The sequence below is a fragment of the Lepidochelys kempii genome, chromosome 5 (assembly GCF_965140285.1).
Source record: "Lepidochelys kempii isolate rLepKem1 chromosome 5, rLepKem1.hap1, whole genome shotgun sequence".
Classification (NCBI taxonomy): Eukaryota; Metazoa; Chordata; order Testudines; family Cheloniidae; genus Lepidochelys; species Lepidochelys kempii.
Window position 1 is genome coordinate 4,187,264 of NC_136384.1, and position 12,847 is coordinate 4,200,110.

General features: G+C 56.2%; 1 protein-coding gene across 3 annotated transcripts in view; it reads left to right on the forward strand.

Annotated features, from left to right (window-relative positions):
• Window positions 1-12,847, forward strand: part of CNTFR (ciliary neurotrophic factor receptor) — a 462,459-nt gene that overhangs the window by 307,278 nt on the left and 142,334 nt on the right. For all 3 annotated transcript variants that reach the window (XM_073343357.2, XM_073343356.2, XM_073343355.2), the window contains one exon: window positions 2,512-2,742. In XM_073343357.2, coding sequence (XP_073199458.1) covers window positions 2,512-2,742 — 231 coding nt within the window. The remainder of the gene's footprint in view (window positions 1-2,511; window positions 2,743-12,847) is intronic.

The window sequence follows — 12,847 nt, forward strand, 5'->3', positions numbered from 1 at the left end:
GCTTCCACCTAACTGAGCATGTTAGGATGTAGGAGACTGCCATTACCCCTTCCCCTCAGGGCTCCCCCTGGCCCCGGCCCGGCCCTGGGGGATTCCACTGCTCTCTCCACATGCATTCGCTCCAGCACTCCTGCTCAGCTTCTGGCGTCAGCCTGCCTTCTCTCGGACACGGGTGGGAGTGTGATGCCTGGCCCAGCTGGCTGAGGAGGGTCCCACGACAGACCATTGCTCCCATCAGCTGTCACACAGCAGGACGGTCCCACCCACTCAGTCTCTGAGTGTCTCCTGAGGAACTCTACTGCCCGGGTCTCTTGAGGTCCCTCGGGTAACTGTCAAACACAGAGGCACCCAGTGCACTTGTGTTGTCCATCTCTTTAGACCGTAAGATCCTCCAGGCAGCGTCCATGCCTTGCTTTATGTTCTGCACAGTCACAATCCTCACCCACACTCCCTGTGTCCAGGTCCTGGTTTTCAAAACAATGCAAAAACGTCCACACAGCCACGTCCCCAGCTTTGCACACACAGTTATTATGACTGTATGCGCAAATTGCCCACACGGCATAATCGGCCAGCTGTGGACCCTGGGCTCCCTGAGGTCCCTAATTCCATATGAGTCCACCTGGCAGGATGCCACAGGCCCTGGAAGCCTTGGGGTTCCCAGCTCTGAGTCAGACCACATGGGGAGACTGGAAGCCTAGTCTGTTGAGGAGCTGTGACCGTGGGAGCTGAGACTCCCAACTCCGTGTCAGCCCACCAGGCAGGGTGCCAAGGAGCCGGGCGGGTGAGCTGGCAGGAAACCAGGCAAGTTTCCAGTGGAAACCTTCCTGGCAGGCAGGATTCAAACGCTGCCTGGCTTCCATTGAACCTTTGCTGAAACTGAGCCGTATCCACGAAATGCTTGAATGTTGAACCAGCAAGCTCCACAGAAAGCATGTCCCATCCGAATTTTTCCAACCAGCTTTACCACACGGAAACTGACTGCCTGTGAGTCTGACTGCCTGTGAATGAATGTTCCTTATGCGTAATCATCATCTTCCCTGTCCTAATGCCTGGGCTTTCTCCCTTGTTCATAACCACCCTGTACCACCAGCAACAATCACCCGTCCCCTCTCTTGCAGTGTTGCCTCGGCAGTATTTGTCCCACCCTGAAGCCTTGGGCGTTACATCTCCCTCCCTCTCAGACACAGGGACCAACGACAGAGAGACTAGAGATTTAGCCTCCCCAGCCCAGAGGACGAGCAGATGGGTACTGCGGAATAGGCCTCTCTAGGCAACTCCACTAAAATCATATAATTCGATGGCCTGACCCTGGACGCCGGTGTCAATGGATTCCCACTGCCCATCGTGAGGCCATTCTTGTCACTGTTGTCTGTGCCTGGTGAGAGACAAATGACCTGGTAGAAGCCTCTAACTCCCAATCCCCGTCACTCGGTCTGGCTGCCCGGTAGCACCCGTCCCCCAGCCGAGGAGTACCAGGCCGTAGAACGGGTTGGCGCCGTTGCTGGGGCACAGGCAGCTGCTCATAACAAGCTATCGCTTAGCTCGTAGTATCGGGGCGAGGGCACAGGCTGGATGGGGGTGTCAGGACATAGGGTGACCAGATGTCCCGATTTGATAGGGACAGTCCCGATTTGGGGGTCTTTTTCTTATATAAGCTCCTATTACCCCCCCACCCCCGTCCTGATTTTTCACACTTGCTGACTGATCACCCTATCAGGACACCTGGGGTCGTTTCTCAGCTCTGCCCCGGACTCCCTGTACAACAGTGGGCTTGTCCCTTCATCACTCTGCACCTCCTGCCTTGTGTAAAATGGGGACGATGGCTCTGCCCCCCCCCCCCTTGGGAAGGTCACTGAGATCTGCAGAGGAAAAGCCCGAATGATTGTCATTGTTAAAGCAGGTTGCAAACAAAGGGAACTCCTTTACCTGCCTTGCCCAGCTCAGCGGTAGGGAGGGACCCTTGTCCTGCTGAAGCTACCAGCCCAAGGTCCCCCAGAAGGCTGATAGCACTGGAATGGACAGGGCTTGGATGCCAGGTCAGTGTCCAGCCCACTAAGCCGAGCCGCGCGAGCTCTCCGTGCCTTTGTAAGCTCTGCCATGGAAAGTGGGGCTAACGAGGATAGGGCTTTGCACTGAGCAGGGACTCCAAGCAGCTTACCGGGGTGAGCAGGCCCGTGTCAGTGTAGGTGAGGAAGGCCAGTGTGGTGTAGGTGAGGAAGCTGAGGCATCAAGAAGGATTTAAAGGATGTGCCCAGAGCTGTACAGTGAGTCAGTGTCAGAGCTGTGACTAGAACCCGCGCAGGCCTGGCTCCGGGGCTGTGCTCATGTCATGCTGCCTTTCCTGCCTCCTTCTGGGGGGTGATTTAATGCTCAGACTTTCTTCCAGGGTAGCTCCGGGGTCTCTCTCTCTCTCTCTCTCTCTCAGCTGCCCCACCGTTTCCACACCCCCCGAGTGTGGCTTGCTTAGACGTGCTTAGAGCTCACCTCGGGATTCTTCTTCTGTCTCCTCAGACATGCAGGTCCAGTACGAGCGGCTGGGCGCAGATGTGACCATGCAGTGCGGGGCGATGGACTGGGACGCGGCCGTGACCTGGTCGGCCAACGGCACAGACATGGATGAGTCCCACCTCAACGGGTCACGCCTGGTGCTGCGCAACGTTGACCTCACACGCACTGGCCAGTACGCCTGCTACGAAGGCTCCTCGTGGCACCTCAAATACCAGACCTACCTGAAAGTGGGAAGTGAGTACGCCTTAGCGCGAGGTCCGGACCCCTCCTTGGGGATAGACCGTGAGAGCTGCACCGTACCCCGATAACACAACCCAGCACTGGGCATCTCCTCCCCACATCTGGCAGCAGCCTGGCCCCCCATCGTAGGTTAACTGCTGCTTGGCTCTCTAGGCGCAAGGGGATGCTCCCCCATCCACGCTCACGGGATGGTGCAGCCCAGAGGAATAAGGGACTCACGTCCGCTGTTGTGACTCGAGGGAAGGGAGAGATTCTCCCAGCAATCAGCAAAGCATGCTTAGCTCTAAGGGGCAATTCTGGCTGCGCCGCGGTGGGGCCGTCTCAGATGAGTGGCTGGAGCGAGGCATTAATGACTGTAGTTCCTGCATGGGAGACTATGGGCGTGTGTTTGGACACGACAGTCACTAGAATTCACAGGACTCGGCGCGTAGAGGTGATGGCAACTGTGTATTTCACAGGACGGGATGTGTGTGTAGGTGACAATATCGGCCAAGATTCCTGGGCTCGGGCCATCCAGCCCGGTGTGTCGTGGGTCTTTTCTCTAAACACTTGTTTCACCTTACTGGGTCCATCCAAGGGGCCAGCGGGGCATTTCTGATTAGGAGTGATAAATGATCTGACATGAAAGGCGCCTGCAGCCTAACTCACCAGCCGTGAGTGGTGAACGTCAATCCTGGAGCAGCCGTGTACCAGGATGGCTCGCCCCTTATGGGCCAGAGGGCTGGGTCTAGCCCTAAAATATCACAAAATGAGGCACCTTTGGGTTCAATCAGGTAGTTCCCTAAAAGGGCAGCAGGTGGCTGCAGTGAAGGGGAAAGCCCAGGAAGCTGTAGCAGAGTCCGCAGACAGTGAGGAAAGGCTCTTGCAGGGAAGACCGTGAGAGTTCCTCCAGGCCAGGAGGCTTGGGAAGGGGAAGAAAACCCTTGGGTTCTGTGGACTTACAAATGGACTGTTTGGGGGGGGCTGGGGGGGGTTGAGTTTTATTAGCAGTTTCTTTTATATTAATAAACCCAGTCCCCAAGGAGGGATATTTTTGCCCAAGAAAAAGCCTGCCGGGAAGTTTTATTTGCACAGTCCCAGAGGGGAAACTGAGGCAGGCTGCCTGGAGCGTGACCCTTGGTGACGATGGGGCACGTCGGAAGCAGCCAGCCCAGTCACATGCCACCTGTGAAGTTTAACGCTGTGGCGGGATGATGCTATATTAATCTACACACACACACACATCCCGCACACATACAAAACAGACATTATTCAGATTGTAAATTGAGGAACATGCAAGTCAGGAAATGCCAGAATTCAGGTGTAACCTTAACTTTTCCCCCTCCTATGTATGCCTTAGGATCTGATCATTGACTCTTTCCTCCATGGGTGTAGGACGCTCAGTAGCTAGGAGGGGCTGATGTCCAGGGGAGAGGTGGAAGGGCTAGATGAGCAGATCAGATGAGAATCCTTGGTGTGTGTGATGAGCAGGGACGAGGACAGGCTGTGGACCAAGGGCGGGAGGCCACGACGGATCTGTTCTTGTAGGATGTCAGCAAGATGTTGTCCGGAGAGGGTGGGACCAGACCCAGCTGAGTACAACGAGGGGATCAAAGGCAGCAAATAAACCCTGGGGCTTTGGGCCTGCGAACCAGGGAGGCCAGAGGCATGTGGTTGCCGGCAAAGAGCATGGCAGACAGAATGAGGAGAGAGCCACTTGTTGTGGGTGAAGGCCCCCCCCCCCCCCCCCCGCAGCACCTTATCAAGAGTTGCCGGGTAACGGGGCAGCAAGAGGGTGGTTTGCTGGAGTCATCCAGGAGTGCGGGGAGTTAGGGAGAAGGAGGGGAAATCTACAGATGAGTCAGCAGATGGGGAGGAGGGGGCGGGAGGTGGCAGAGAAGCTGTGGAGGGGCTGGATGGTGGGTTGATGAGGCCATGTGGCAATGGAGAGGCCAGAGTGGGTGCATCATTTACCGGCAACCCTGTCGAGTAAGTGACTCTCGTTCAGGCTGGACTCACCCCTGGGGCCCGTTCTGTGAGGCTCCCAAAGCGCAGAGCGCCCGCCCTCCCCCCCACACCAATTCAGAGCCTCTCTGGCTCCAGGGTGACTTTGGAGGGCATGACACCCTCCACGACTCTGCTGAACGTGGCACCGTGGCACTGTGTCGCCCTGTGCCTGCCAGGGGGTTCTTCCCCCCAGCGGGGCTAAACCCGGGAGAGGCCCTGACGCCCACCAGAAATCCTTCCTGTTGGAAACCGGGTGGGAACAGCTGAGCTGGGCTGCACGTCAGGCTGCCATGCAGCTCTGCACGCAGGGAAGGGGAAGCTGGAGCCCAGATCTGGGCTGGAGAGAAGGAGGGGGCCTGGCTCAGCTTCTCGCCTCCGAAGGCTCCTTTCCAGCTGTGGCATAGCCCTGACTTTGCAATGGCTTTTACATCTGCTAAGCACCTCACTAATAATAATCCCCGTCAATCCCCCCAGGGGCCCGTGGGAATGGGTCGGCTTTAGCGCCGATATCCTGCTGGTTTCACTCGCTCCCAGCTTTCCCTGGGCTGTGGCAGGCTGGGGAGAGCTCGGACAGTGCCGGGGCTGCGAGCCCAGCAGAGAGAGCCGGAGATAAAGAAATAAGCGAATGCCCGATGTTGCTAATGTAATTAAATATGCAAGGAACTAATCAGGTGAGATGCTTTTTCTGGTAATTAATTTAATTGCCTGGATTTTAACTGAAAGCTCTCTGCAAGTTCTTCCTTCCCTTCCCCCCCTCCCCCATCACCCCTACCCCACTCACTTGCCTCTTCCTCTCACGGAATTAATAACCTCAGTGCAGAGACATGCTACTGCAGAGGGGCATGTCCCTGAGTGGACAAGGACCCCCTCCTTTCACCCAGCGTGAAAACAAGAGCCGCGCCAAGCTCAGAGCAGCTTCCCAGCCTGGGTTTTGCAGGCCCAGCTGGGCCTTGTAGAGGTGCCCCCAGCCCTGCCTGAAATCCCAGCGTAGCTCAGCATTGGGGTTCACCCTACGGAGGTTGGACTCAGAATTGGAGCCCTTGCTCAAGAGTTGGCTCACAGCTTGGTGCTGGCCTCTTCCCCACCCTGGGCAGGGCAGGGTTCAAAGGGAGAGTGCAAATGGTCACAAGGCCAGTCCGCCCCATCATCCAAAAGCATCCCCAGCTTCTGGGTTTGAGCCACTGCAAAGGGATTTCCCATTCCGGGGTCAGGCACAATTATCCACCTCTTCAGTATCCTCTCATGTCGTTGGCTGGCCATTCAAAAAAGAGCCGCTCAGGAACAGGTCCGTGCCCACTGATCCTTTAAAGCCACAGCCTCTTCTTGGAGCAGGCCACGTGGAGCCACTTTCTGTGCATAGGAAATCCTGCCCCTCAAGGGATGGTGTCATGGGCAGGTAGTCCCCGGACATCAAATGTGCAGATTTAAATCTGCCTGACTTGTGTGACTGCAAGGCCAGGTGTGGATCAAACCAGCCACGAACTAATGGGAAGCACAGATCCTTCTGGAATTGTCCATTATGGGCTTTCTTGTTCCTCCTTCTGAAGGCCCTGGCCACTGTCCTAGATGAAGAACGGGACTGGATGGCCCCCTGGGCCAATTGTTTCAGGCTACGTCCCTCTTGCTGTTTGCCCTGGGGGTTGGGTACTTGCCAATCAGGCCGTCACTGAACTCGTGTAGTTGAAGGTCTTAGAGCACAGTGAACATAACATATTGCGCAGATATTGGAGAGCCGCTTAACCACGGGCCAGGCTGAGCCTCGGAACAGCCAAGTGCTGTCTTCGCTGGAGTGATTCCCATTTACACCCAAGAGGCTGCACGGGGCTGTGGAATCAGGACACTAGGTTCTCTTGGTGCTTCCACTGGCATCCCACTGCCCAGGGGGTTGTGCTGGGTGAGCAGGGCTAGGCGTGCTGGGAGACGGGGATGCAATGGGACTTTCCATCCAGGGAATTCTCTCCTGAAGAGCACAGCTCTGTGCGATGGATTGCGCGGGGTCAGGAAGGGGGTGGAACCGGAGCACCCTGGGGGAGCTGAGCCATCTCAGAGCAAGGCTAGAAGGCAAGCTCCCGGCTGAGCCAGAGCTCACGCTCCGAGTTAGGCAACGCAGGGCCCGAGGGCGGGGGAGTGGCTGTAACAGAGATGTTAGGAAATAATGTGCTCTTGAGGTTTGGCACATGGCTCTCTTTTTTATAGTCTGTTATAAAAATAATTTTAACAGGCCAGAGAGGAGAGGATAGTTAGAGGCAGAAGGTCGGCCAAAAGAGGAGAGTGAGGTGTCTGTGCAAATGGGACCAGGAAGGCCTCCCAGGCAATGTGGAAGGGGGGCTTGAGTTAATGGCCATGGATAGCAGAAAGGGAGCTCCTAGGTCACCCATACCCTGGAGGGAACCAATTTCTCCATCCCTGGACACATCTAGCTAGCTTGGGTCTAATAATGCATCCATGAGCACGCTCCCTCAGCCCCTAGGAGCTGCTGAGCCAGAGTCAGGGTCCCCGCCATTCATTCTAGCCAGGGCGGCTTGCGTCGGTGTCTAGGTGGGAGCGCTCTCTAAGCCAGATGCATCGGGAGTGAGAGTACAGCTAGGGCTAGATCCCAGGTCAGCTCTCCAGAGGCTGGGGGAGGAGCGGAGAGAGAAGACGGGGGAAGCTGCAGAGTGAGCGGGAGCGTGCGGGAACCAGACACGGCGTGCACCATAGCGTGGCACAGCAGCCAGCCCGGAGGAGTCCGTCGCTTTGGAAGCCTGTGACTGCTCTTTGCTAGGGGATCTGTCCAGGGGGAGGCTGCCAGCTCCGCTCGTCCCATGTGTCCCTAATTGCCTGCAGTGCAGGTGAGCGCTTGGATCCGCGTGGAATGGAATGCAGCACGTTTGACTCCGCAGAGTGCCGGAGCTGGCAGGGGGCCACCCACCAGACTTGGAGAGAAGGGCTCCGTGCTGGACTCCTTCCCCGGCTGCCTGTCACTAAATGGCTGGCGAGATGAAGGGGAAAAACATGCGGTTTGACGGAAAACGACATGGAAAAACAACCAAATTAACAGAAAAACAAACAAAACCCAACCAGGGAGGGTAGGGGAAGGCAGGCAACGCAACAGAAACCACATGTGAGCGGGGGGCCGGGATGGCCCGCGTTTGTATTCTCTGGCCTGATTAGTGGACAATCAAGCATTAGCTGCTAATAAATAATAACAACCCCCTGTTCCTCTGCCTTGGAAGTCGCTTTGCTCTTCAGCTGGGCTCCAGCTGCGGTTTGGGGCTGGGCTCCCCGCTCCCTTCCCTTGAAAAAAAAAAAGAAAGAGAAAAAGAAAAACATCTCCATGAAAACCACCAGCCTACCCACTCCTTCGTGGGACGGATCCCTTGCCCGGCCATGCCCCTGAACTCTTTGGGTGACCAGATGGCAAGTGTGAAAAATTGGAGGACTTTTTTTTCAGGGGGTGGGGGTAGAGTTGTGTATATAAGACAAAGCCCCTAATATCGGACATCTGGTCACCCTACTGCGCTGCCCCAGGGGGTAGGAGGAGCTGATGAGGTGCTGCTGTGTCCTTTGCTCAGGTAGCGGGGGACAGAGTGTGGCCCCCGTCTTGCAGCTGTGTGAGTGGGCAGCCTGCGGGAGGCGGGTGGTTGGCTCTTCAGAGTCAGTGCGGAGCCCAGTGCCCCGGTTCAGCATTGGGGGTGCTGTGCTGCAGGGAGAAGTGTGGGTGACTCGCTCCTAGGGTTGCCATCAGCCCAAGTTTCCCAGGATCGGCCCGTTTTCCAGGTAGCCACCACGAGAAATCTGCAAGTCTTCCCGGGACACTAAAAATGCCGGGTTTTGTCAATCGCATGATAATGCATCTCTCTGCCAAGCCTGCTCAGAGATGGGAGTAGTACCTGCATCCCAGCCAGATGGCACCAAAGGGTGGCCAGGACCAGCAAGTGGGTGGCAAATGGGGGCAGGGTAGTGGCAGATTCATCGGGTTGAAGAGGAAGTGGTGGCACAAAGGCAGGGGTATTGCAAGACTGAACTGCCCCCTGCTGCCTGCCTGGTAGCCAGTGGGGTGTCCAACTGCAGGGGCTGGGAGCCGGAGTCTGGGGGCCCAGAGCTGTGGGGAAGAGAGAGGCTGGGCCTGGCCTGGGAGACTGGGCTGGGCAGTGGGGGTAGGCGCAGCTGGTTGGCCAGTGCCGTGGTATGATGTGAGAAGCAGAGAGGTCTCTGCCTTGTAAGTAATAGCTGGCTCCTGTTTTTTTGTATCTTGGAGGCGGCAACCCTACTCAGTATAGTGAGCCCTCACCTTGAAATGAGGGCTCACCCTGGGGCAGCACTAGGGGGCGCTGTGCGCCTGGAGCAGTGGGGTGGGGACGCTCTCCCCTCAAAGTCAATGCTGACCCCAATGTCCCAGCACCATGCTAGTGGGGCTCTGTACCGCATGCAGGTGTGTGGGTGTCACAGTAGGGGGCACTCTCCCTTTTGAATCATTGCTGCCCCTCATGGCCCAGTGAGTCAGTGCCTGCTGTGGGGTGACTCTGGGGAGTGTACGGGGCAACTCGGGGGGGGGTGCCGCAAGGCGACTCAAGGAGGGTGCCGCAGGGCAACTCGGGGGGGGATGCAGTGGGGTGACTCGGGGGATGCTGTGGATGGCTCAGGGGGATGCTCTCTCGCAGACTGGAGAGGGAAACGAAGCCCTGACTGCTTGCGACCATTAACCCCCCTTCTTCCGGTGCTGTTGGACTGGAAAAGGTGCTGGGTGGACACTCAGTGAGTCTCCGTGTCCCCAGGACCACCATGTCCCTCAGCACCATGCTGTCTGTAGTTGGGCTGATGACAGCAGGTTTGGGGATCCCTGCAGGTGAGATTAATCTGGCTGGGCCTATAAAGTAGAATAGCATGGGACTGCTGTGTTAATTGCCACCTCAATACATCAGCAAAGTATCCCCTACAGAGAGATAATGATGAGGCATAGGAGTGACCCACAGTTCACCAATAAACCACAGTGGTGGGAGTGTTACAAATTAGATTAGGTTATTACGATGTGCTATTAATCTAAATACAGATCATTTTACTGGACACACAACCCTCAGAATTCAGCCTCCAAGTCCTAAGGGGATTGGATCACTCAGGGCTCAAAAACTCAACCCACGAACCTCGCTGCTTATGCACAGATTTCAGGCCCTGGCAGTGCTGAGGGCCGGGAAAGGCATGCTGGGTAAGGATATGCAAATTAATATCTCAGCCTTTAAAAGAAAACAAAACATGACACCAGACCGCAGTCCCAAATGCAATTAGCTCTAATGGAATTAGGAGCAGAACTAGACAAACAAACACGTTCAAAGGCAAGGGGTAACCTCTCCACCTCGTCCCCCGGCAGGACTCGCTTGGCCCTGCCAAGGGGTGTGAGAGCGAAAGAGAAGGCTCTTTCCAAATGCTGACTGAATGGGTCTAATCGCCCCCCCCCCCCGCACACATGTTATCACCGCCGCATTCCTTCCCTTCCCTCGCAGGCAAGCTGCCCGGCTGCAGCCTAGCAGAGTGGTGCTGACTTGGCTTGCCGTGTACACTATGATAATCCGGGGCAGCCGATGTCAGAAACAATAAAAATATCCTTTCTTCCCGCTGTAAACACAGAGCAGCTGCGAGGGCCAGGGGGGCCGGGAGCTCTGAGCCATGCCACGGCAGGCAGGGGGCAGTGGGGGCTCATCATAAAGAGAGGAGCATTCATTAGACCCCATCAAAGGTTCTGCTGGTCTCTAAGAAGCCCAGTGTGCTAGGCCTCTCAGGAGAGCCTGTCTGTCCGGGCTAATAACCCTGTGAAATCTGACATTCCCTGCTCCTTCTGTTCCACCAAGTGTCTTGGGCACCTCATGGAGAGCCGATGGAGTAGCAGCACCTTATATTTATATAGATCATCTTTGATTCAGAGATTTTAAGGCCAGAAAAGACCATCAGATCATCTAGTCTGACCTTGTGTATAGCGAGACCAGTTTCAGCCGGTTACCCTTCTAGTAACCCCGATAACTTGGGTTTGGCTAAAGCCTCCCTTCCCGAAAGGCAACCAGGCTGGGGTGTGAAGACATCAAGAGGTGGAGAATCCAGCACTTCCCTTGGGCCTTGGGTCCAATGATTAACCAGCCTCACTGTTGAAAATCTGCATCATTTGAATGTGCCTGGCTTAAACTGCCAACTGTCAGTTCTTGTTGTATCTTTCTCGGCTAGATTAGAGAGCCCGTTAGTACCTGATATTTTCTCTTCATGAAGGTGTGCACACAGCAGCTGAGTTTTTGAAGGTCTCATCCACTGGAGGCTACATGAAATTCAGCCGATCTGACTCTGGTGCTCTGAACAGACCCTGGGGCGCTTTGAACTTTGGCCGTAGTGCAGTAGGAAAGGCCATACATCCGCTCCGGGGCCTTGGACAAAATACCTGGGCCTGCAGTCCTTTCTCAGGCAAAATTCCCAGCACCTTCCAGCAGAGTCCTGCCTGTGTTAGGCTCGCAGGACTGGGCCCAAGCTGCGAGCTGGCAGATCTTCCCTGTCTTTGGGCATCGAGCTGCTGCAATAATAAGACGGTATAAATGCCTAGGCAGATCAGAGACTGACTCTGAGTCAGAGGTGGAACAAGCAGTCGGAGCAGAGGCCTCTCACGGGAATTCTGATGCTCCGTCCTAATTAGTTTCTGTCCTAGTGTCCCAAGTAATAAAGCGTGAGGGAAGAGAGAGAGCTCCGCAGGGGGATGGGTCTCTGAACAGAAGCTTGGCCCTGGCTGCTGTCGTAGCCTGCCCAGTGCCTGCATCAGTGAAGATGTGCACAGTAACCCCATCCCCGCCGGGGACTGCACACCCAGCTGTGCAGCCATCTCCCCCCAACCTCCTCAGTTTTCACTTCCCCACGTCACCCCCTCGACGATTCAGTTAGGGCTTGGTGACACATACAGCTCTCCCGGCGCCACAGCGCTGTCTACACCAGGGCTGAGGTCGGTCTCACTGCGTGGGTTTTTCCATCCCTAAGCGACATAGCTATGCCGACGTGAGTTTATAGGATAGCCCTGGCCTTAGCATTGGGAGTGCTGCCTGGCATCTACCCTGGCGATTGTTTAGCCACAGAACAGCTACAGCACAGAGAGCGGGAGGGTGAGCACACACCCAAAGCTGCCCCACTGGCAGAGGGGAATTCAGTCCCTATGACCCATTCAGTCCTCGCCCTCTCTGCTGCAGCCACCAAGGTGGGCCAAGCAGTGTCCGTTGCCGTGGCAGGCTTGGGGCTGCTGTGGGCATCTGGCATCAAGGTTGATTCAAGCTGGGTGACATGATCTGCTGCTTCTGTAGGTTTTCTTTTACCCTCCCCGTCCTTGAAATGCAGCCGCTAAAGCTGGCCTGCCTCACTGCGGCCCTGATCCAAAGCCCCCGGAAGCACTCCTCTGGACATTAGTGACTGTGTTGGGGAGGGGTCCTCGGTCGCACCGAGATCCTCACTCCGATCTCAGCTGCCCCAGTGTGAGTCAGGACCAGCTGCGTGGCCGTCAGCGGGGTTCACTCGGAAACCCCAAGGTGGTGAGTAAGTTCACAGCTCTAGCTGGTCACCTGAAAACCTGGGTTTCCATCTGGATTTGGGGGCATGAGCAAAATGAGTTTGAGGTTCTCATCTTATTCTCTGGGGGGATTTTCCTGCACCGCTAGGCAGGGCAGCCAGTCTTTTCAGTTCGGTGCTCTGGTCTGTGCTGGTAGGACAGAGACACTTAGGTGTATGGGGCTGGCAGGCTAGGGGGAACCTCAGCCATCACCTGGCAGCCCCATGGTAGCCCAGTCCCCAGCCTCTCGCTTTAATGAACGCTAAATTCCCCCTCCCCGCCACCTCCCAGGTCTGTCTTGGTCTCCCCCCCGCCCCCTGTGAATGCCAAAGCCCTGGCGTCAGCTGGGAGATTTCCCCCGACTTGTTTATCCTTGTTAACATGACAAACCCAGCACAATAATTAAAGAAGCCAAACCATTGTCTAAACAGCTTCCCACAGCCCCCCACCCCCATCTTTGCCTTCCCTCTCTGAGCTGTCTGCAGTGCTGACGGCAATTAACCAGAGAAGCTCCAGCCGCATCATCTCAGGGACGTCCCACGCCAAGCTAGCGGGGCGTGATGGGGGCCC